This window comes from Bos indicus x Bos taurus, chromosome X (assembly GCF_003369695.1).
Source record: "Bos indicus x Bos taurus breed Angus x Brahman F1 hybrid chromosome X, Bos_hybrid_MaternalHap_v2.0, whole genome shotgun sequence".
Classification (NCBI taxonomy): Eukaryota; Metazoa; Chordata; class Mammalia; order Artiodactyla; family Bovidae; genus Bos; species Bos indicus x Bos taurus.
The window spans coordinates 44173520-44196969 of record NC_040105.1 but is presented as its reverse complement, the minus strand read 5'-3'; the positions used below and the strand labels follow the sequence as shown (position 1 = coordinate 44196969).

Genomic DNA, 23450 nt, shown 5'->3' with positions numbered 1-23450 from the left:
GTATTCCCCCATTTACTTCTGAAGTTTTCATATATTATCTCTCATACATAGCTCACTAATTTTATGTTCTGCTCTGCCCAGTTTGGGGTTAAATCCAGTCAGTAACTTTGTAATTTCAGATACTGTACCTTGTATTTCTAAACACCAATTTAACTTTTTTTCATAGATTCCAATTCTCTATTGAAATTCTCTCCCTTTCATTATTTTTGTTTGTCTTTTCCTCTATTTTCTTGAAATCTTAATCATAGTTACTTTGACTTCTATACTTGCTAACTTTAATATCTGGATTATCTCTAGTTCTACTTCTGCTTTTATTGGTTGTTTTCTTTTTTCTTTATTTTGTTTTATTTTTAACTGCGATGGGTCTTCATGGCTGCATGGGCTTTTTTCTAGTTGCGGCAAGTGGGAGCTCCTCTTTGTTGAAGTGCACGGGCTTCTCCTTGCGGTGGATTCTCTTGTTGCAGAGCACAGGCTCTAGGCATTCGGGCTTCAGTAGTTGCAGTGTGTGGGCTCAGTAGTTGTAGCTCAAGGGCTTGAGAGTTGGTCTGTTGCTGGGGTCCAGCCCCAGCTGATCCAGGGTATTCGAAGGAGAGACGGCCTAGGCGACTATTTATATGCTAATTAGAGATATAAAGAGTAATAGAATGAGGATAGCTCAGTAGGAAAATTCAGTGGAGAAAAGAGGCTGAGTAGCTTGGTTTACGCGAGACATCAATAAAACTTCAAGACAAGAAGTTTGCACCACTTACGTAGGCCGCAGGTGCCCTCTCGAATAGCGGAAGGTGCCCCACCCTAGACACCTTTTCAAGTGGGTCTTAGAAGCCCAGGCATAATTAGTAAGCATGATGGGTTCCGCGCTCCAGATGGAGACTCAGCTGGAAGTTAAAGGGAAGAATGACATGCGGAGACCAAGCGTTGGTGAGCAAGGCCCATAGCTTTATTTTCAACAGGAGTTTTTATACCCTAAGTTACACATAGAGGATAATAGGGGATGCAAAGTCAGCAGTTTTTGATCCTTATCAAAAACTAGGGTTTCTTTCCTGCAAATTTATCATATACAAATGGTTTAGGTGATTTACATCATCTTCTGGCCAGAAGGCCTACTAACATTTTATGACTCTTGACAAGGACTTATCAACAAAGACTTATTTTCTCTAAGAGTAATTATTTTAAGGTTTGGCACCATCTTCCGAAGATAAAATTGCATTCCTATAGGGAGGATGTGTAATGGGTTTACAACAAAGGAAAGAATTTATTACCTTAAGGGTCTAAAGTTACTAACACCAAGGCCACTACTTATTTTTTCTACATACCAACTATTAATTAATACATATTCAAGGATACAATTCAGGGGATGTGAAAACTTGGCAACAAGCATTGGCTCATCAATGAAATCTTTTACTAGTTTATTCTGACAGTTTCTAACTCTCTGAGAGGCTCTAAGCTATTTGAATATCTTAAGCTTCCTGTGCCTCTTGAGGCTGGGAGACTGTAAACAATCGTATGCATAGCTGTAGGAGTCCGGGTAAACTTGTCAGGCGAGTTAGAGAGCCATCTGAGGGGTTTGGATTTAAACACTCCTAATTGCCCAGGAACTTTATTAATTGGAGCTGTAAGTTAACTCTTTGACAGAGAGAGCGAGATGGTGGTGGGGGACAGCCCCCAGTAAAGTCAGAGGTGAGAGCACAAAGCAATAAAGTAGGCAGACTCTGGTTTTTTGGGGGGTAGATGCTCGAGAATATCCGGGCGGACTCCTGAGGCTCGATCCCGCCTTTGCGTATGCCGAGCCTCCTTCCTCATGACTTTTGTCACGAGTGGAATGCCTCATCAGCTCCCGGCAGTCTGTGGCATGTGGAGTCGTCTCAGACCAGGGATTGAACTCATGTCGCTTGCATTGCAAGGCAGATTCTTAACCACTAGACCACCAGGGAAGCCCCTTTTTTTTCTTGATTATCGGGGAAAGGCTACCCACTCCAGTATTCTGGCCTAGCGAATTCCATGGACTGTATAATCCATGGGGTCACAAAGAGTTGGACACGACTGAATGACTTATATTTTCACCATTGGAATGGGATGGAGGAGAACAGGGTACTGGTGTGTTTATTACTCTTAAATCTGATAGAAGTGAAGTATATAATAACTGTAATACAGTGAAGTAAGTGTTCTTTTTGGGTAATTTTTCATTATATGCTGGATTTTAAGGATAACACATGAAAGAGACTCTAAATTATGTTATCTTCTCCTAAAGATTACTGAGCTTTGTTCTAGCAGCCAATGAAATTGATCACCTAAATCCAGGGTTTCCCAATCTTGTCCCTATTGACTCTTGAGGCTGGATCATTCTTTGTTGGGAGGATAGGGTGGGGGTGCTTCCGTACATTGTAAGATGTTTAGCAACATCCACAGCCCTCACCTGCATGGTACCAGTAGGATCACAACTCCCAGTGGTGACAATCCAAATTGTTTCCAGATGTAGTCAAACGTCCCCTGGGGAACAAAACTGCCCCTATGGACCTAACAGAATCATAAGATATTAAGAAGAGATGGCAAGAATACACAGAAGAACTGTACAAAAAAGATCTTCACGACCCAGATAATCATGATGGTGTGATCACTCACCTAGAGCCAGACATCCTGGAATGTGAAGTCAAGTGGGCCTTAGAAAGCATCACTATGAACAAAGCTAGTGGAGGTGATGGAATTCCAGTTGCGCTATCCCAAGTCCTGAAAGATGATGATGTGAAAGTGCTGCACTCAATATGTCAGCAAATTTGGAAAACTCAGCAGTGGCCACAGGACTGGAAAAGGTCGGTTTTCATTCCAATCCCAAAGAAAGCCAATGCCAAAGAATGCTCAAACTACCGCACAATTGCACTCATCTCACATGCTAGTAAAGTCATGCTCAAAATTCTCCAAGCCAGGCTTCAGCAATACATGAACCGTGAACTTCCTGATGTTCAAGCTGGTTTTAGAAAAGGCAGAGGAACCAGAGATCAAATTGCCAACATCCGCTGGATCGTGGAAAAAGCAAGAGAGTTCCAGAAAAGCATCTATTTCTGCTTTATTGACTATGCCAAAGCCTTTGACTATGTGGATCACAATCAACTGTGGACAATTCTGAAAGAGATGGAAATACCAGAACACCTGATCTGCCTCTTGAGAAATTTGTATGCAGGTCAGGAAGCAACAGTTAGAACTGGACATGGAACAACAGACTGGTTCCAAATAGGAAAAGGAGTTCGTCAAGGCTGTATATTGTCACCCTGTTTATTTAACTCATATGCAGAGTGCATCATGAGAAACGCTGGACTGGAAGAAACACAAGCTGGAATCAAGATTGCTGGGAGAAATATCAATAACCTCAGATATGCAGATGACACCACCCTTATGGCAGAAAGTGAAGAGGAACTCAAAAGCCTCTTGATGAAAGTGAAAGAGGAGAGTGAAAAAGTTGGCTTAAAGCTCAACATTCAGAAAATGAAGAGCATGGCATCTGGTCCCATCACTTCATGGGAAATAGATGGGGAAACAGTGGAAACAGTGGCTGACTTTATTTTTCTGGGCTCCAAAATCACTACAGATGGTGACTGCAGCCATGAAATTAAAAGACGCTTACTTATTGGAAGGAAAGTTATGACCAACCTAGATAGCATATTCAAAAGCAGAGACATTACTTTGCCAACAAAGGTTCGTCTAGTCAAAGCTATGGTTTTTCCTGTGGTCGTGTATGGATGTGAGAGTTGGACTGTGAAGAAGGCTGAGTGCCGAAGAATTGATGCTTTTGAACTGTGGTGTTGGAGAAGACTCTTGAGAGTCCCTTGGACTGCAAGGAGATCCAACCAGTCCATTCTGAAGGAGATCAGCCCTGGGATTTCTTTGGAAGGAATGATGCTAAAGCTGAAACTCCAGTACTTTGGCCACCTCACGTGAAGAGTTGACTCATTGGAAAAGACTCTGACGCTGGGAGGGACTGGGGGCAAGAGGAGAAGGGGACGACAGAGGATGAGATGGCTGGATGGCATCACTGATTCAATGGGCGTGAGTCTGAGTGAACTCCGGGAGTTGGTGATGGACAGGGAGGCCTGGCGTGCTGTGATTCATGGGGTCCCAAAGAGTCGGACACGACTGTGCGACTGATCTGATCTGATCTGATCTGAGTCAAGAACTGCTGCCTTAATTCTGTTGAGATTGGGTTTGGGACTTTGTTACTGCAGTTCTCTTTCAGTTTTGTCCTTACTCCTAGGACATAGTCCTTGCTGATAGAACACGAGCCTTACTACTAGAATGTGGACTTTTTGAGGTCCAGTCAAAAGCCCAGGGTGCCCACTGAGAAGTCTAGCCCAAACCCCCACCTCTCCAGCACAATGTGGCCTCTAAACTCTGCTCAGTGATACAGCCATCTAATGTGGCCCTAGAGTCCCACCCTGCTCCTACACAGTTTAGGAGTTGGCCAAAGATCTGAAGGAAAACTTTCACATACTTTTTAGGTGCTCCTTCTCTGTGACTTTTCCTGTATGGGACCTTGCCCCCCAGATTCTAGCTACTCAAGTAGCCTCAAATCCTGCTCGCTGGTTCTTCTACCTAGCAGGACTCTGCGTGCAGCTTGGAAAGTGTCCTCGGGGGAAAACACAGAGAGATATGGGGCTCAGCTCATATGCATCCTTTCTCTCAAGGATCACTGCCTTATGTTGGTCATGGTCCAATGCCCATAGTTGTCTTACATATTTTGTCCAGGTGTTAGAGCTATTTCCATCACAAGGGTAAGCCTGATACCACTTACTCTGTCATGACCAGAACTAGAAATCTCAAAATGATTTCCAGGAGAGGAAAAAGCTAGTGCTGTTGCATTCATATATCCAAATCCAAATATAACTATGAAAACCATCTTCCTTTCTTTTGAAAATCTCACCTTATTCTAAAAACCTTTGGCATTTTGGATGCTATTTCAAGGCTGAAGAAAGCCTGGGGAATACCTATGGCTTTCAGCCCAGCACATGTGAAAGGAATCAAGCCTGTCATGGGAGCCAGTGGAGAATCTGACTTAATAACACAGTTATAGCAGACCAGATGGAGAAGGCAATGGCACCCCACTCCAGTACTCTTGCCTGGAAAATCCCATGGACAGAGGAGCCTGGTAGGCTGCAGTCCATGGGGTCGCTAAGAGTCAGACACGACTGAGCGACTTCACTTTCACTTTTCACTTTCATGCATTGGAGAAGGAAATGGCAACCCACTCCAGTTTTCTTGCCTGGAGAATCTCAGGGACGGGGGAGCCTGATAGGCTGCCATCTATGGGGTCGCACAGAGTCGGACACGACTGAAGCGACTTAGCAGCAGCAGCAGCAGCAGACCAGAAAAGCACTTTCCATAGAGTACATGGCATTGGGTTTTTTCTCTTTTCTTTCATTTTCTTTCCTTCCTTATTTCCTCCTTTACTCCCCCACCCCTTCTTTCTCTCTTTCATTCTGTTTTTGCCTCTTCAACCAGACAGAGGGCCACTTGAGGGTAGGGACTGCATCTTATTCATCAATGTCTTCCCTCACACATGTCTGACATGGAGTAGACACTTCATAAATCTTTGGGAAATGAAGGAGTGATCAAATGAGTGAATGAACAAGACCTCATTCACCAATCATTATTCATGGCTTCAGGGTGACTCTCAATCCACACCTGTGCTAACTCCCCAGTCGATCAACTCTGGAGGCAATCAGATTTCAGAGTCTTGGAAAGCCAAGTCTTTCCCCAAGAGAGCATCTTTCCTGGCATGACTCAGGTGTTAACAAGCCTGAAAGTCCCGTGGTTCCTACTCCTTGGAAAATGACTTTTGATACCAAAAATGTCTACCTAATTTGGGTGAGGAGGGATGGTGACACAGTTATCTATTAGCTTCCCTAGGGTTTGATCTCTCCATAGTTATCTTGGAAGAGAGACAGCTGAGGCATTTTGACCCAAAGCATACAAGGGAGAAATAGATAGTTGGCCTCTTGCAGAGGAGGAGGAGTGATCCCTCCAGAGGCTTGTCTGATAGGCTGGCCCAAGCACTTCTGAGGACAGCACCTCAAAGAAAAGGTAATATACCAAATACATTTAGGATGGTTGGGGTCCAGTGAAATACTTCAGTCAGGTTGAAGAAAAGTCACCAAGAGAGAAGCAAAGAAGCCAAGGGTGATGTGGTGCCTTTGGAATGTATCAATGTGACCAAGCAAAAGTCATTCAGTCATGCCCCACTCTTTGAGACTCCATGGTCTGTCCATGGGATTCTCCAGGCAAGAATACTGGAGTGGGTTACCATTCCCTTCTCCAGGGGATCTTCCTGACCCAAGGATCAAACCCAGCTCTCCTGCATTGCAGGCAGATTCTTTACCATCTGAGCCACCAGGCAAGCCCTATAAGCTGAACTACATTTCCCAGAGATCTCTTCTCTCATGTTTCCGGTTAGAGTAGACTACAGAGATTCTATTAGGAGTTTGAGAGAGTGGAAGGGCAATAGTGGCCATTCTGTGGCTCACACACATTGTTGTCCCGGCTCCCCTCACTGGGGTGAAGCAGCAGCCAGGCCTGCAGCTTTGCTTTCTCTTGGTTCCTCCTTCAGCTTCTCTGACTCCAGGGTAGGGTTAGCTCCACACCAAAGGGCCCCAGCTTCTGCAGGTCTCGACACTATCAAACTCAAGGGCAATAAGAACTGACATGGGTTTCAGTTCATCCTCATGAGCTCCATCCATCTTGTGCTTATGGATTCAACCCTGTCCTTGATCTTCCCCCATTTTGCATCTGTCTTTCTTTCTCAAGTGCCTGCCTATGGACTTCAAGCTCCAGTATCATATAGGAGAATAGCTGCCTTACAGAGGCTATTTAACCTACATGTACAATTCTGTAAGTTCAAATCCCGTTTTTTTTTTTTTTTTTTAAATCTAGTGATTCTGCTTCTCTGATTGAACTCTGACTGATATAGGTGGTATAACCTCAACAGAGGTACGTGCTAAGTCACTTTAGTCGTGTCTGACTCTTTGTGAACCCATGGACTGTAGCCCACCAGGCTCCTCTGTCCATGGGGATTCTCTAGGCATGAATACTGGAGTAGGTTGCCATTTCTTTCTCCAGGGGATCTTCCAAACCCAGGAATCAAACCTGCATCTCTTACCTTTCCTGCATTGGCAGGCAGGTTCTTTAGCACTAGCACCACCTGGGAAGAGGTGAATCTTCCTGCAATGCAGGAGAACCCAGTTCGATTCCTGGGTCAGGAAGATTCCCTGGAGAAGGGATAGACTATCCATGCGTATTCTTGGACTTTCCTGGTGGCTCAGATGGTAAAGAATCTGCCTGCAATGTGGGAGACTTGGGTTCTATCCCTGGGTTGGGAAGATCACCTAGAGGAGGGCATGGCAACCTACTCCAGTATTCTTGCTTGGAGAATCCCCATGGACAGGGGAGCCTGGTAGGCTACAGTCCATGGGGTCACAAAGAGTCTGACACAACGGAGTGACTAAGCACACACACACACATACACACACCAGGACTTCCATTTCATTGAGTTTCTATTAACCTCTCCCTACTGGGAAGAGCAGCTGGGGCTAAAAACTAGCCTGGTAATCCCTCCCCCCAGGCAAGCTTGAGGCTGGTTTGAAGGTTTTCCTGATAATCAGAATTCTATCTGGGCTTCCTGAACCACCAGACCTTTGCACAGCAGAAGCCACTGAACTTCAGTGGAAATTTCTGCAAGTTTGCATGCACAAATGAGTTGTCAGAAGCACTTGGCTTCCTATATTTTGATTTAAAAAGAAAGAGAGAAACAAAAAAAAAAAAATAGCAACCTATAAAATGAAATGGCCCAGGGGAGAATTATGACCAACCTTGGTGTACCTGAATCAAAATGACAAACCATGAAATAATGTGTTTTACTCTGTGTCAGCTGCCCTGCCTGTCCCAACTATCAGCTGAATTGCCTGCCACAATGATTATTTCATCTGCCACAGTGAAAATCTTGGAGCAGGCCACAAAGACTTCAGTGGCAAAGCCTCTGGGACCCTGGAATGCAGGAAGATGGAGGATGAGGTGGGAAGAAAGAGATAGACTCTTATAAGAGGAAAAAGCTAGTTACCGCTTCCACCAGCAGGGTCACTCAAGGTGTTGACTACCTCATAGATGAAGAGGCCATGATCGCCACCAAGGGAGCCTCTGGCTGCCAAAGGTTTGACAGTAAGAGACACAGTAAGGGACAGTAAGCAAGAGGAGGTAGCCCTGACCAGGGCAGATCTGCCAGAGAATAAATGAAGAGTGTCTGGGCAAAGCCATGAAAGTGAGAATAAGATGTAACTGTGGAAAGTGGCAAATGTCACAACCCATGATTATAGTATGTGTCAAGAGCAGTGGGTGGATGTAATGGTAGGTCTGGGGCAGGGGGGTGGGAGGCTACATTTTATTCTGTAAGACAGTGGTTCTCACACTTGAGCAAGCATCAGAATCCCCTGGAGGATTGGTTAACACTGGCATTGCTGGGTCCTAGCCCCAGAGCTGCTGACTCAGCAGGTCTGGTACAGGGTTTGAAAACTGGCATTTCTAAAGAAAAGTGATTTAAAGACAGTGGCTCTTTCCACGAATGGGACCTAAAAGTGGTATGTGGGGTGGATGGGCAAGGGAGTGAGGTCAGTGAGGCTGTGTGGCAGAAATAGGACAGGGCCCCCAAAACACAGCTGCTTGTGAAGAAAATAGGGAGGAGAGGCTGAGTTTCAATGCAAGAAAGCAGTACCATCTGACCTGGAACTTAGGCCTGAGTTCAAATCCTGACTCCACCACTAAGTAGGGTTCCTCAGTGGAAGACAGCTCCTAGTCAGAAGCCTGCTAGGTGGGTGCTGATCTGAGAGGAAAATCGGCCAAGTGATCTTTAGTGGCCTGGCCACCTACCCATGGGTTGCAGGAGACCACGGGCTGTGCACCCTCTTCCCCCAACCACAAAGCCAACTCCCAACCCTTGGATTTCCTGTCTGAGTTCCCAGTGTAACCAATCCCTATGTCTGCTTGGCAACTCCAAAAAGGGGACAAGATGATAACACTCATTCCCCAACCCTTCTCTCTAAAGTTCCTTCCATAGCTCCCTCACCAGGGTTTCTTGGGGTTCCCAACTGTTTTTTCCAAATTTAAAGACAGTCCTGGGTCAACCAAAGTCACAGCACGGAGTTCATTTGTTTGACCCTCCAAAGGCTACCTTGTTTCCTACTCAGAGATCCAACTTATTGTGAAATTTAGGGAAGGGGGATATTCCCTTTGACCCTGTTGATCTCTGGAACTGATAACACTACCTTATGTTTACAAAGCACTCCACAGCGTGTAAAACAAAATGAGATGTTTATCATACTTTCGGGAAAGTCATATCAGGTATCTACAATGTCCAGACAGCCAGTTAGAGCCAGGCAATGGAGTCATGTATCTGGACCATAAAGAAAGCTGAGTGCCAAAAAATTGATGCTTTTGAACTGTGGTGTTGGAGAAGAGTCTTGAGAGTCCCTTGGATTGTAAGGAGATCAAACCAGTAAATCCTAAAGGAAATCAACCCTGAATATTCATTGGAAGGACTGATGCTAAAGCTGAAGCTCCAATACTTTGGCCACCTGATGAGCAGAACCGACTCATTAGAAAAGACCCTGATGCTGGAAAAGATTGAGGGCAGGAGGAGAAGTGGGTGACCAAGGACAAGATGGTTGGATGGCATCACCAACTCAAGGGACATGAGTTTGGGCAAACTTCGGGAGATGGTGAAGAACAGGGAATCCTGGTGTGTTGCAGTTCATGGGGTGGCAAAGAATTGGACACGACTTAGTGACTGAACAACAACAACAATCATATCCTCATGAGAGATGAGGAAACAGCCTCAGAGAGGGAAAGAAATTTGCCTAAAGGCATACCCTTGGGCCAGCTAAGCCCAGGGGGAGCACAAGCTGGGGGAGAGTGTCAGTAATGCCTAACGTGGCTCCCGACAGAAGAGGTGACTGAGGTCACAAATAGACACAACATAATACATGTTGGAGATCACACTGACAATTGCACAACTTGACATGGTGAATCAAATATGGAAGAGATCAGCCATTAAGATAAGAAAGTCAAAAATAGCTCCAGATATTCTTAACTTGGAAGACTGGGAGAAGGGTCACTAACAGAAGTGAGAAAACTGGGAAAGGTCCTATCTTTGGGGTAAATAATAGCAAATAGTCATAGAGCCCTTCCCATGTGTCAGACACTTTTTCCAAAGATTTGACCTTCCCAACACCCTGATGAGGTAGGTACCATAATTATTAGAGCAACCATACATTCAGGTTTGCCAGAGATAGTCCCAGCATATGCCATCTGTCCTGATCGAATAACAAGTATCATCCCATTCAATCTCAAAAATATCCAGGTTTAGAAGATAAGAGTCCCCTTAATTATTATCCCTCAGTTACACATGAGGAAACTAAGGCATAGATCATTTGAAGAAATTTTTCCAGGTCATGTGGTTGTTAAATGACAGCTGGTATTAGAGGTAACTTGCCTCTAAAAGACATGCTTGTAACTATTTTGTCAAGTGCACGCGCTAAGTCGCTTCAGTCGTGTCCTACTCTTTGCAACCCCATGGACTGTAGCCCTCCAGGCTCCTCTGTCCATGGGATTCTCCAGGCAACAAGAATACTGGAGTGTGTTGCCATTCCCTTCTCCAGGGGATCTTCCCAAACCAGGGATTGAACCCACGTCTCTTATGGCTCCTGAATTGGCAGGCAGGTTCTTTACCACTAGCACCACCTGGGGAGCCCCACTGCCTCTCAAAGTTGCTACTGAATCCAGTTTGTCACCTTTGCAGTTGGGTTGCCACCTACCCAGGCCAATGGATTCCAGGATGAAATAAGAGGGGAGCAGGCAGTGGCCTGGAGAGGTTAGATATGCAGAAGATCCACCAGGAGGCACTGCTAGAAGCAGGAGACAGGATAAAGCCACATAACCACCCAAGGGGGATCCCAGCGGGGAATCTCCATTACTCCTCTCCTGGGAATCCTCTCCATCGACTTAAACAGAACTTATCAAACATTCCATCAGGGCTCAACCCAGAAACTCTGCGGAGTATCAAGAATCTAAACAAACAGAAACCCCACCCAAAGAAAGGATGTTGCAGAGCTAGAGGCTCTGTTTTATGTGGAAATGAGAGCTCTGTCAGAGACAGGCGTTCCTGTGCAAGGGAAATGTTTAATAGCCCTCGCCCCGCCCAACCAAGTCTGTTTAGTTTTTAATTTAATGTTGTTTTAACATCTAGTCACCCCTCCGAGGTATGTTATCCACTCTGAGGTGATCCAAGGTAAACTCCAGATTCTGGATTCATTCTTGGCTGACTCCCTGTCCTTGCTTCTACCCTTTGTGACTAGCTTTCCTTCAGGGACTAAACTGCAGGGAACCTAAATTGATCCGTAACAGAGAGAAGCTTCCTGGGCGGGGGCCGGGGGGAAGGGGCCTATTGTAAAGCTACCATAGCTTATGGATTTCAAAGCAAAACTGAAACGATTTGGGGACCATCTATTGTACAAAATTCCCTCCCTCCTCTAGTACCAATAACAGCGGCTGAGACAAGCTGTGTCATAAAGTAACATAAAACGTTGTTTTATGAGGACATTTTTGGATGCTTTAATCATCCGTATGGTTTCTCCAAGATAATCACTGTGGTGGCCAGCATTTGTAGAATGAAAAGTTAGCAAACTAAGAAACCTCACATCAAGTCTGTATTTCAGATTAAAAAAAAACCAAACAAACAGGAAGCACTTTAATAAAAGGTGGGAGAAAAAAATCCATCTACTGGAGTAGGAAAAGAACCATGAGCTGTTTCTCTCAGTATCATAAACCAAACAGGGATTTTCATGGTTTTGAATACAATGCAGCTTGAAGAAATGTTCAAGCAACTTTGGGCTTAATTATCCACAACCAATACAGTTATTGAATTGTCATTGTTCTAATCAAGACAACTGATTAACTCTGATACATAATTAACCTAACCCTGCTTCACAAGCATATTTAACAACTAAATCATGTGAAAAGTGTTGAGTCGTGCAACCAGAAAGACAACTCACACGTTTATTAGCCCTAGAACTTTCTCTTCTCCCTGGGTGCTAGGAGCTTGACAAAAATAAATTCACTAAATGTAAAAACTCATTTGTTCAAGATTTCCCTCAGCTTTCCAAACTGAGCTGGCCAGAGAAACCTTACTGGAAAAGCTAACTTCAGATCTTTTTTTTTTCCTGGCATCACTACATGTGTGTATTCATACATACCCACACAGAACAGTGGTGGCCTCTGTGATTTTTTTTTTTACTTTCACACTGTATACTTCCATAGCGTTTGAGTATCTCACAATGAACATGCTCGAGATGGCAAACTTTAGAAATGTCTATCCTCTTGGTGCATGGAAAAAAGTACACAGGCTGACCATTCTCTACAGACAGCGTGGGCACCGCCTGTGTTCTGATCCACCAATGGGGAAGATGGTGGTAGCCCTTACCCTTGGAAAGAGTAAGGAGGGGAATAAAGTGATTGGAGTCAGCACATCTGATATCATCTTCAGATGTGTGTCATAATTTGCAAACATAATTTTTATTTGTCTTATTTTTACGTTCTTTAAAGCCTTAGGACCGAAGAACAGATCCTATCTGAGAAGTGAAAATCAACTCTCATTTTAACATGAAACTCTCCATTAGTCAGTTGTATGTGTCCTTGGAAAGAAGCTCAGATTCCTGAATTAAACTGTGCCTTTAGTTAGCACTGTGACCATAACTTGCTGACTTCCAATCTTAAAAGGAAGCCAACTTCTTGTCTTAGATTTTTCTTTCTAAAAGCAGCTAGTGTTCTTTCTTCTACACATTTATTTCCATCAGAACAAGTGTATTCAGTGGTGGTAAATTTTTGCCTTTTTCAAAAAAATAATATTGGCTATATTCCCTGTGGTGTATACAATGTACCCTTGTAGCTTATTTTATGCATAATAGTTTGTACCCTCTTAATCCCCAACCCCTGCATTGCCGCTCCCTACTTCCCTCTCCCCACTGGTAACCACTAGTTTGCTCTCTCTATCTGTGTCTTTTTTCATATTCACTATTTTGTCTTTTTTTTTTTTAGATTCCACATGTAAGTAACAAATCATATAGTATCTGTCTTTCTCTGACCAACTTATTTCACTTAGTATAATGCCTTCCCAGGTGGGAAGTATAAGCCCTTAGTATAAGGGCTTCCCAGGAGGCACTAGTGGTAAAGAATCCACCTGCCAATGCAGGAGACATAAGAGACACAGGTTGTATCCCTGGGTCGGGAAGATCCCCTGGAGGAGGGCATGGCAACCCACTCCAGTATTCTTGCCTGAAGATTCCCATGGACAGAGGAGCCTGGGGGGCTGCAGTCCATAGGGTCACACAGAGTCGGACACGACTGAAGGGACTTAGCACACAATGCCCTCCAAGTTCCTCCATGTGGCTGCAAATGGTAAAATGTCATTCTTTTATGGCTGAGTAGTATTACATTGTGTGTGTGTGTATATATATATATACATCACTTTATCCATTCATCTGTTGATGGACATTTAGTTTGCTTTGTAAATCTTTGCTTTTTAAGTAGCATTTGCTTTGGAGAAACAGCTAAAAACCATCCAGAACCAAGTGAGATCATTAATACGGGAAATGAACTTGAGGATAATATGCACCCATAAGCAACATGGTCTTTAACAAGCTACTTCCCTTTCTTGTTCCTTACCTTAGTATTCTCATCTGAAAAATGGGAATATTTTACCAGATCTCTTGATAACACAGTCTACCATTTGCACTGGCCAGCACAAGGTGCAAAAATTAATGTTACTGCATTTCCAACAAATCCTTTAAGCTCTTTTCAAAATCAATCACTTTAAATTTCCAGGAGCATCACAGAGCAAGAGAGAACTAAAGGCTAAGAGTTCTTGTATGCCGGGATAATGTCTATGTAAAGGCTTGCCATATGGCCTGACATTTGGAACTTCCAGAAAGTGTTACCCTCCTTTCCCGAACTGTGTCCCATCAACCATGGCTTGGAACTTAAGTCCTAGGGCAATTCTGGCAAGGTTACTGAAGGTCCACAGAACTTCTAAGTTGTGGTCTGCTTTGAGGAAACCCCCTTCCTGCTCCCTTGACTCTCTTATCTCTGGCTCCTAGGGAGAACAACAAGCAGAACTCTTTTAAGTTTTTAAGGACCTCCATCAGAGTCACAAAGTCATTTGTCTAACAATTTCGCTTTCATGCTTTTGTTCTGGTAAGAACCCTTTACATGAGGACACTGCTGATTGCTGGTGATTTTGTTGAGCAAACACAGGCAAGGATGTGGATTTAAGCCAACTGAGGGTCAAACAGCTCATTGGGGAAGTTATTTCTGGTGTACTCAGATTTCACTAGAAGCTTCAAAAGTGAAAGCAAATCTAGATTTCCTTCTCAGTTGCTATTGTTTCCGCAGAGAGCAAGTGCTTTTCCCTTGGCACCAGTGTATAATATGTGTGTGTATATAATATATATATGTAATGCATGTATTGTATAATGATAGTATATTATACAAATATACAATATTAATAATTTGTTAACCAATATTAATACAGTATAAATTATTAATATAATAAATTTTATACAAAATAATTTATGTAATGTAATTATATATGACATATATGATATATTTGTGCACACACACACACACATATATGTAAACAGATTTATTTTAAGAAATTGGCTTATGAGATTGAGGAGACTGGCAAGTCCAAAATCCATAGGACAGGCCAGCAGGCTGGAGACCCTTGTGCAGGACCTGATATTATAGTCCACAAGTGGAATTTCTTCCTTTTCAAGGAAACCTTAGTTTTGCCCTTAAGGCCTTTCAACTTCTTGGATCAGGCCCATTCACATTATCAAATACAATCTCACCTCCTTTAAGTCAACTGACTGTAGATGTTAACCTCCTGTACAAAGTTTCTTCACAGCAACACCTAGATTAGTGTTTGATTGAATAACTGGACACCACAGCCTAGCCAAGTTGACACATAAAACTGACCATCACAATGATATACCCATTCTATTTCATTGACTGTTTTATAGACTGTTAGGGACTGTGGTAGAGAAGCTTGACAATCACTCAGTACCGCCTTGCACTGAAGGTCCCTGTAAAGTGACAATGCAGCAGAGCAAAAGCCCGGTCCCTATCACTGCACCATGAAGACCCTGACCTACCAATGGCACCACCAGGAAATACAAGGATGAGGAAACTGGGCATGAGGAGGGAGGGGCGACGGAAGCTCAGGGTTTGGTTTTCTTTTTGTCTTTCACTGGAAGGTGATGTGTTAGCCCTGTTGCCCATGTATAGAGAATGGAGTAGTGACTTGGAACCTCCAAAGTAATGGGAAATCCAGAATGAGTCATTATTTTATTGGAAATGTTTAGTGTCCTACTTCTGTTTGCCATTGGCCAATGTCACTGTGGGCTTGCACGTGGCCATCACACAACAAACAGAAGTTTACAGAGCCCCAATCTGTGAGTGGGGCCTTGGGAAGCAGTTGCCTCCACCTTTAAGGGAGACTGGGGTACCAGATGGTTTTAAAGCCTCTTTTGGTGATAATTCTAGAAGTGGCCCTGAACCTTTTCAGCAAATATATCAATTATTTATTGCTGAATAACGACTCACTTCATAACTAGGGGCTTAAAACAACAGCAATCATCAATTTTCCTCATGAATATTCAATTTGGGTAGGGCTTGGTAGGAAAACTCCCGAGGCCCCACACAGCATCAACTAGGATGCTCAATACAGCATTGGAGGAGCCATTCCCAACATGGCTCAGTCACTTGTCTGGCAAGTTGGGCTGGCTGTCAACTAGGTACTCAGCTGAATGAGGGCTAAGGATCTTGCTTTTTCTCCAAGTAGCCTGGGTTTCTGTACAGCATGGTGGTTGGGTACAAGAGAGAGCCAAGTAGAAGTTGTATCTCCTTTTATGGCCAAGGCTCAGAAACCATATAGCATCACTCCCATAAACTTTCCAGTCACTGGAAGTGAGTCACCAAAGCCAGTCTGTACTCCAGGGGAGAACTAGACTCCACCTGGATGGGAGGCATGTCTTCTGCTCCAAACCTTTTCTGTTTTTCTCTCTTGGTAATGCTTTTAAAAACTAATGAATTTCTTTCCTCCAACCTCCCACCCTTTCCCACCCCTCTAGGTTGTTACAGAGCCCCAGTTTGGGTTCCCTGAGTCATACAGCAAATTTCCACTGGCTATCTATTTTACATATGTTGGTGTATATACTTCCATGCTATTCTCTCCATATACCTATAGCTAATTCGTGTTGCTGTATGGCAGAAATTAACCCAATATTATACAGCAATTATCTTTCAATTAAAAAAATAAATTAAAAAAAAGAATTTCTTTAAATAAAGTTTTTAAAGTGTGAAAAAAAAAATTTCTTGGAAATTCCAAGAATGGGCTCTTTATTCCATGCTGTCATAGCATCACTAAGGTTTTTGCACATCTTGTTCCTTCTGCACAGATACCCTCCCCACCTCTTTGCAGGCTCACTCTATTCTTGCTTCAGGCCTCCACTCAGACTTCACTGTCTTCCAAGAAGCCTTTGAGGGGCCCACAAAAATGTTTTGATTTCCTTCAAAATCAGAAGAAAAATAATCTTTTAGGCCTAAGAACATGTTTGAATGTATAATATTAATGTATTTATCTTTATACCAATGCAGTTGTAAAATATCATTTTAAGCATTTTTTATGGAGAAAGGGGCCCATGAAAACAAAGGATTTTGTACCAATGCTTCCAAAAGCTTTAATGTGGCCCTGCACCCATGGGCTCCCACAGCTCCCTGACCTCAGGCCAGTCATTAGCACTCCCTACACCATATAGTAACTGCTGGGCATTTGACGGTCTCTCCTACTTGGTGGCTCAGATGGTAAAGAATCTGCCTGCAATGCAGGAGACCTGGGTTTGATCCCTGAGTCAAGAAGATCCCCTGGAGAAGGAAATGACAACCCACTCCAGTATTGTTGCCTGGAGAATTCCATGGACAGAGGAGCCTGGTGGGCTACAGTCCATGGGGGTCACAGAGAGTAGGACATGACTGAGCCACTAACAACTGTCAACTGCCCAGTTGACAGGCCTGGAAGGGCAGTGTCTGCTGTGGCCCCCCCTTACATCTACAGTGCCTAGAATACAGCCTGGTCTTTGGTGGATTCTCTGCAAACATTGGTAGGTGAATGAATGAATGAGTGCTCTGAGCTTACTCAAATACAGAGTTACAACCCCAGTAAAGATAAGGATGCAGGTCCTACCTGGCTCCACCTACCTACCTCTCACCTGGTGTACTGTGTCTTAGTACAAATACTAGGTATGTGTGACCTGAGGAAACTCACTTAATCTCTCTAAATCTCAGTATTGCCATCCACAAAATGGGCAATAGTAGTATCTACCTTATTAGGTTCTTGGAAGAAGGAAATGAAAGAACACACTACCTGTGAGGGTCTTAGAACAGCGCCTGTTGTATAGTAGGCACTCAATAATTATTACCTACTATTATCATTGTTTTATGGCCAATACCTCTCCCAGAGGTATTTTTTATTTACAAATCAGCTCTTGGAAAAGAGAAGAAGAAATTACTTACCTCCAACCCTAACCATCAGGCTTCTCAGGTGGCTCAGTGGTAAAGAACCTGCCTACCAATGTAGGACACATAAGAGACACGGGTTTGATCCCTGGATTGGAAAGAGTCCCTGGAGGAAGTCATGGCAACCCACTCCAGTATTCTTGCCTGGAGAATTCCATGGACAGAGGAGCCTGGTGGGTTACAGTCCATAGGGTCACGCAGAGTCAGACATGACTGAAAGTGACTTAGCACGCACACACGCACACAACCCTGCCCCAACAATGACTATCTTTAATGGCAGAATTTCAGGCCGTGCAAGAAAAGATTATCAGAAGCAGAGATTGTCTCATAGCTTCAAATTATCTTCTATGGTCTCCACCTGGGTAGCTTATCAGGTTGAGGGAGGGGCAAGGCCTACCACAGGGGAAAAGGCCTGGATGTTAGCGTCTATCAGATTGGGTTCTGTCCTAGCTTGGGGTGTTGTAACAGAAGACCATAGACTAGGTGAGCGAAAAACAAAATTGTATTTCTCACAGTTCTGGAGGCTGGGAAATCCAAACTCAAGGTGCTAGCCAATTGATTGCTGGTGAAGTCTCTCCTCCTGGTTTGCAGACAGCCATCTCCTCATGGTCTCCTTGGGGTGATGGAGAACAGAGAGAGGGAGCAAGTTCTCTCAGGCCTCTTCTTATAAGGTCACTAATCCCATTCATGAGGGCTCCACCCTCATGACCTGGTTGCCTCTCAAAGGCCTCACCTCCTAATACCATCACATTATGGATTAGGGTTTCAACATATGAATGAGGTGCAAGAGAGGAGCAAACATGCAGTTCATAACGGGTTCAAATCCTGAATCCAACCCTTCCAACACTAACCTACAAACTTCCAATTTCTGAGTTGCAAAATGTGTGTGGAGACACAGAGGCTCCGAAACTCTTACTAGGAGCTTGCTAGGGATGCACTGCCTGCCTAGCACCCTCCTACGTGACCCCAGGATCTCTCAGTCCCTTCTCCTCAATGCCAGCTCTCACCCATGTACCCCACTCAGGCCCCTCTCACTCCACCTCCTAGGGGTACTCTGCTCCATACCCCCTGGGGGTCTTTTCCCACCCCAAGGCCCACTTGACCCCCGCAACCCAGGGATCTCCCCCACAGCAAAGCCTGCCCATACCCACTCCTGCCAGCCCCCCACAAGCACTCAGCACCTTTTTCTCCCCCCTGGATCTCTCCTGCCCCACTGCAGGGCCTGTCCAGCCCTCTGTTGCGCTGCCCCTCACAGCGACTCCTGGATCGCGTGGTCCGGCGCTATGCAGAGGTGGCTGACGCTGGCAGCATCTTCATGGACCACTTCACGGACCGGGACAAGCTGCGTCTCCTCTACACACTAGCTGTCAACACGCATCCTGTCCTTCTACAGGTATGCAGTGACCCTGCCCTGGAAAGCCTGTCCAGGAGGGGATTCACATCAGGCTCTGAGGGGGTAGGTCCTGGGTTGAGCTTTCTCTCCCATCACTGGACATCTTGGGGCCACCAGTCCATGTTATAATAGAACCTCTGTGGCACTCAGTAAAAATGTGTTGTTGTTTCAGAGGAAAGAAGTGTGGGAGCTGGGGGGGAGGGGGCACAGCTAGGAGTGGACATTTCATGGCCAGAGAAAGCCCTGAAGGGCTTTGTGGAGGAGGGCAATTTTGACTAGGTGTCTTAAAGATTAGAAAGGTATGAACAAGCTCGGGAGGTGGGGAAAAACCAAAGGATGACCCACTCAGAGGTGTGCTATGCAGCTGTGCTTGGAAAAGATGAAAGGATGGAAGTAACCTAAACCTCCATCAAAAAGGGAAGGGTCAAATAGGTGAGGATGCTCTAGAACACTGGTCAACAAGGCAGGTGTGCTGGTCCCTGCCTTCATGCAGCTTTCAGTCCAGGGATAGAGACAGTTCTTAACAAGTCAACATCTATAGGACACCCATTTCTCCCCGATCCCAAGAGTCAGGACACTTACTTAATGGGCACAAAGGAAACTAGGAAATGGGAGGGAGTAGCAGATTAAGGAGGGAGGAAGAGAGAGGAGATGAGGAAAAGAAAAAAAAGAAGAAGAAGAGGCAGTGGGAGAGGAGGAGAGGGAGGGGAAAGAGAAGAGAAGGAAGAGGAGAGGGAGAAGGGGCAGGGAGAAGAGGGCGTGGAGGAAGAAGAAGAACCATAACAATTAATAATGATTAGTATTGTTATTAAGTATATTATAATTATTTATTATATAATACAGTCATATTGATGATTATAATAATTATATATTACATCGATATTATGATTGATATTATATTACTATTATATTTTAATTATTTATAGTATTGCACTAATATTAATACTTATAATTAATTATTATATTATATTATAATGATTTGTGTTATAATTATATTTTATCCTGGTTATACTAATATAGTATAATATTACTATATAATACTAATATAGTATAATTATATAGTATATATTAGTATATAATATACTAATATATAATTATTTATTCTATATAAATTATTATATAGTATATATTAAATATACTATTATATATAATATATATGTTATTATAACTATGAGATATTATATATTCTTTTTATATATGATATAGTAATTATATATTATTGGCCAAAGGATGATGGCTAAGTACATAATAACAACTCATTTCTCAGCATTGTGTTGAATGTTGTACATCATGATCTCATTTAATGCTCAGGACAAACCCCACAGGGATATTGTTATTGTCCCCTCTTTCAGATGAGGTAAGTGGATCTCAGACAAGTGAAGTGACTTGCTCACAGTACCTTAGCCAGTGTCAGCAATGAAACCCAAACCCAGAGCTGTCTGCTGAGAGTCCATGCCTGATCCGCTAAAAGCCACCTGGTAATGTTGGCAGAGACATTACTTTGCCAACAAAGGTCCGTCTAGTCAAGGCTATGGTTTTTCCAGGGGTCATGTATGGATGTGAGAGTTGGACTGTGAAGAAGGCTGAGCGCTGAAGAATTGATGCTTTTGAACTGTGGTGTTGGAGAAGACTCTTGAGAGTCCCTTGGACTGCAAGGAGATCCAACCAGTCCATTCTAAAGGAGATCAGCCCTGGGATTTCTTTGGAAGGAATGATGCTAAAGCTGAAACTCCAGTACTTTGGCCACTTCATGCGAAGTGTTGACTCATTGGAAAAGACTCTGATGCTGGGAGGGATTGGGGGCAGGAGGAGAAGGGGACGACAGAGGATGAGATGGCTGGATGGCATCACTGACTCGATGGACTTGAGTCTGAGTGAACTCCGGGAGTTGGTGATGGATAGAGGCCTGGTGTGCTGCGATTCATGGGGTTGCAAAGAGTCGGACACGACTGAGCAACTGAACTGAACTGAACTGAATATTAGCATTTCAAATCCTAGAGGAGAAGAAGGAATTGCTGGTTCCTGCACCCTCAGAGGTCTTCTTCTCTCGTTGTCCTACTGTTGGTGGCTGAGGCAGATGATCTGACTACTTCCAGCCCTAGCTCCTGACAAGCCTGCAACACAGGGGTGACTCCGTGGCCACACATTTAGACATTGCCAGGGGACCAGGGACCTTCCTCTGTGGCACACAGTGGGAGAGGTCCCAGTGGACAGAGAAAACAAGAAAAGGTTTCACAACGTGGCAAGTGGACTAAAATGGCAGGAGGCCACAGAACATCATCAGGAAGGGGGATGACTGTTTTTTTTAAGAAGGAAAATAAGAGGAAAAGTGCCAAGTATTTATAGTTTCTGTCATTTCTCCCATAAAGAAACACCATCCTAGATATAGCTGCCTCAATAAATAGAAAGAAAAAAGACAAGCCAGGATTCTCTCCTCCTTTTTTTTCCTTATTGAGATATAGTTAATTTATAATGTTGTGTTAGTTTCAAATATACGGCACAGTGATTCAGTTACATATATATATATGGGCAGGTAGCACAGTGGTAAAGAATCCACCTGCCAATACAGGAGATGCAAATCATGCAGGTTCCATCCCTGGATCGGGAAGATGCCCTGGAGTAGGAAATGGCAACCCACTCCAGTATTCTTGCCTGGAGAATTCCATAGACAGAGGAGCCTGAAGTACTATGGCATTGCAAAGAGTCAGACATGACTGAGTGCACACACACGCGTGCGCATATGCACGACTGAGCACACACACGCACGACTGAGCACACACACACATATTTCTTTTTCAGATCCTTTTCCTTTATATGTTGTTACAACATATTGAGTAGTGTTCCCTGTGCTATACAGCAAGTCCTTGCTGGATATCTGTTTTATATGTATGTACTAGTGTGTATGTTAATCTCATACTCCTGGAGCCCTTACAAGGAGATGGAATTGGCTGGAGCTTTGTGCTTCCCTGGACCAGTGTTAGGCTGTCAGAACATTCCAGTCAGTTGTGGAGTCTTTGTGAATATGTAATTATCCTAGCCAGGCAGATTCGCTCAGGGCCAGTGCAGTGGTTCCGAAAACTTTTTACTCAAGGGTCATCTTCATAATTTTTGCCCTATCCCAGAACTTACTAACTGCACTGTTATTTTTTAAAATGTTTTTCTTTAAATCAGTCTTAAGTTGACCCTTTTCCCCTCCATAGCCTCTTCCTAAGCAGACATATCTGTGAAATCTGAAATGCTAGTCATATTTTTTCAAATATACAACTCTGAAAATAAACACATTCCCCTGATGCCTGAGTGCATGCATGCAAACTCAGTCGTGTCTGGCTCTTTTGTGACCCCATGGACTGTAGCCCACCAGGCTCCTCTGTCCATGGGATTCTCCAGGCAAGAATACTGGAGTAGGTTGCCATGCACTTCTCCAGGGGATCTTCCTGACCCAGGGATCGAACCCACATATCCTGTGTCTCCTACATTGGAGACGGGTTCTTTACCACTGAGCCATTGGGGAAGCTCCCCTGATGCCTGAATACCCTCTAAAATCATGGCAAGTGCATCGGCACTCTCTTACCTCGCTTGGGGCAACTATGTTGAAATATAATCCACCGTACGGAAAGAAGAACTTCCTTTTACGAATCTTTCCATCAATAATAGAATAATAACTGGTGGTGGGTGGTGGGGGAGCAAGGAATTGCCATGTTCCAAGAGGTATAAACAAGGTTAAGAGATGCTTTGCTGACGTCTTGAGACAGTAGGTACCTATGTAAGGCTGATTTTTCTGTGTGCTCTTCGTGAGAGAGAATGAGAGAGAGGAGGGAGGAGAAGGGAGGGAGAGAGAAAGGGAGAGAGCTGCCTCCAGGAGTTTTTTCTCTCTAATCCTCTCATCTTTCCTCCTCTTGGCTTGGCAGATCTTCCCGGGCGCTGAGGGTTGGCCTCTTCCCAAGTACCTGGGCTCCTGTGGTAGATTTCTGGTCAGTACCAGCACCAGTCCGCTGCAGGAATTCTATGGTGCGCCGCCAGACCAGGCGGCCGACCTGGCCTACCAGCTCCTGGGTGTCCTGGAATCTCTGAGGAGCAATGATTTGAACTACTTCTTCTACTTCACCCACGTGGATGCAGACATGTTTGGCATCTTCAACAACGGGCATCTGTTCATCCGGGATGCCAGTGCGCTGGGCGTGATCGACAGGCAGGAAGGTACCCAGCATGGGTCTGGCTGAGCAGCTGTCAGAGGGAAAGTCGGGGTGACAGGAGTTGGGGGGGGGACGGTGATGGGCGGTGGAGGAGGGGTATCACATTACTGGGCTTGACCAGTGTGTCATATTGAGAGAAGCCCAGGTTTGGGAAGAGGAAGGGTCCCTTTCCCCCTTTTAAGTCTCTGCTCCAGTGCCAAAGCAGA

The 23450-nt window shown here is 44.3% G+C and overlaps 1 protein-coding gene across 1 annotated transcript in view; it reads left to right on the top strand.

Moving 5' to 3' along the window:
• DIPK2B (divergent protein kinase domain 2B) overlaps window positions 1-23450 on the top strand; it is a 45930-nt gene that overhangs the window by 17312 nt on the left and 5168 nt on the right. The window contains exons 3-4 of the mRNA XM_027533775.1: window positions 18878-19051; window positions 22960-23248. Of these exons, the coding sequence (XP_027389576.1) occupies window positions 18878-19051; window positions 22960-23248 (463 nt within the window). The remainder of the gene's footprint in view (window positions 1-18877; window positions 19052-22959; window positions 23249-23450) is intronic.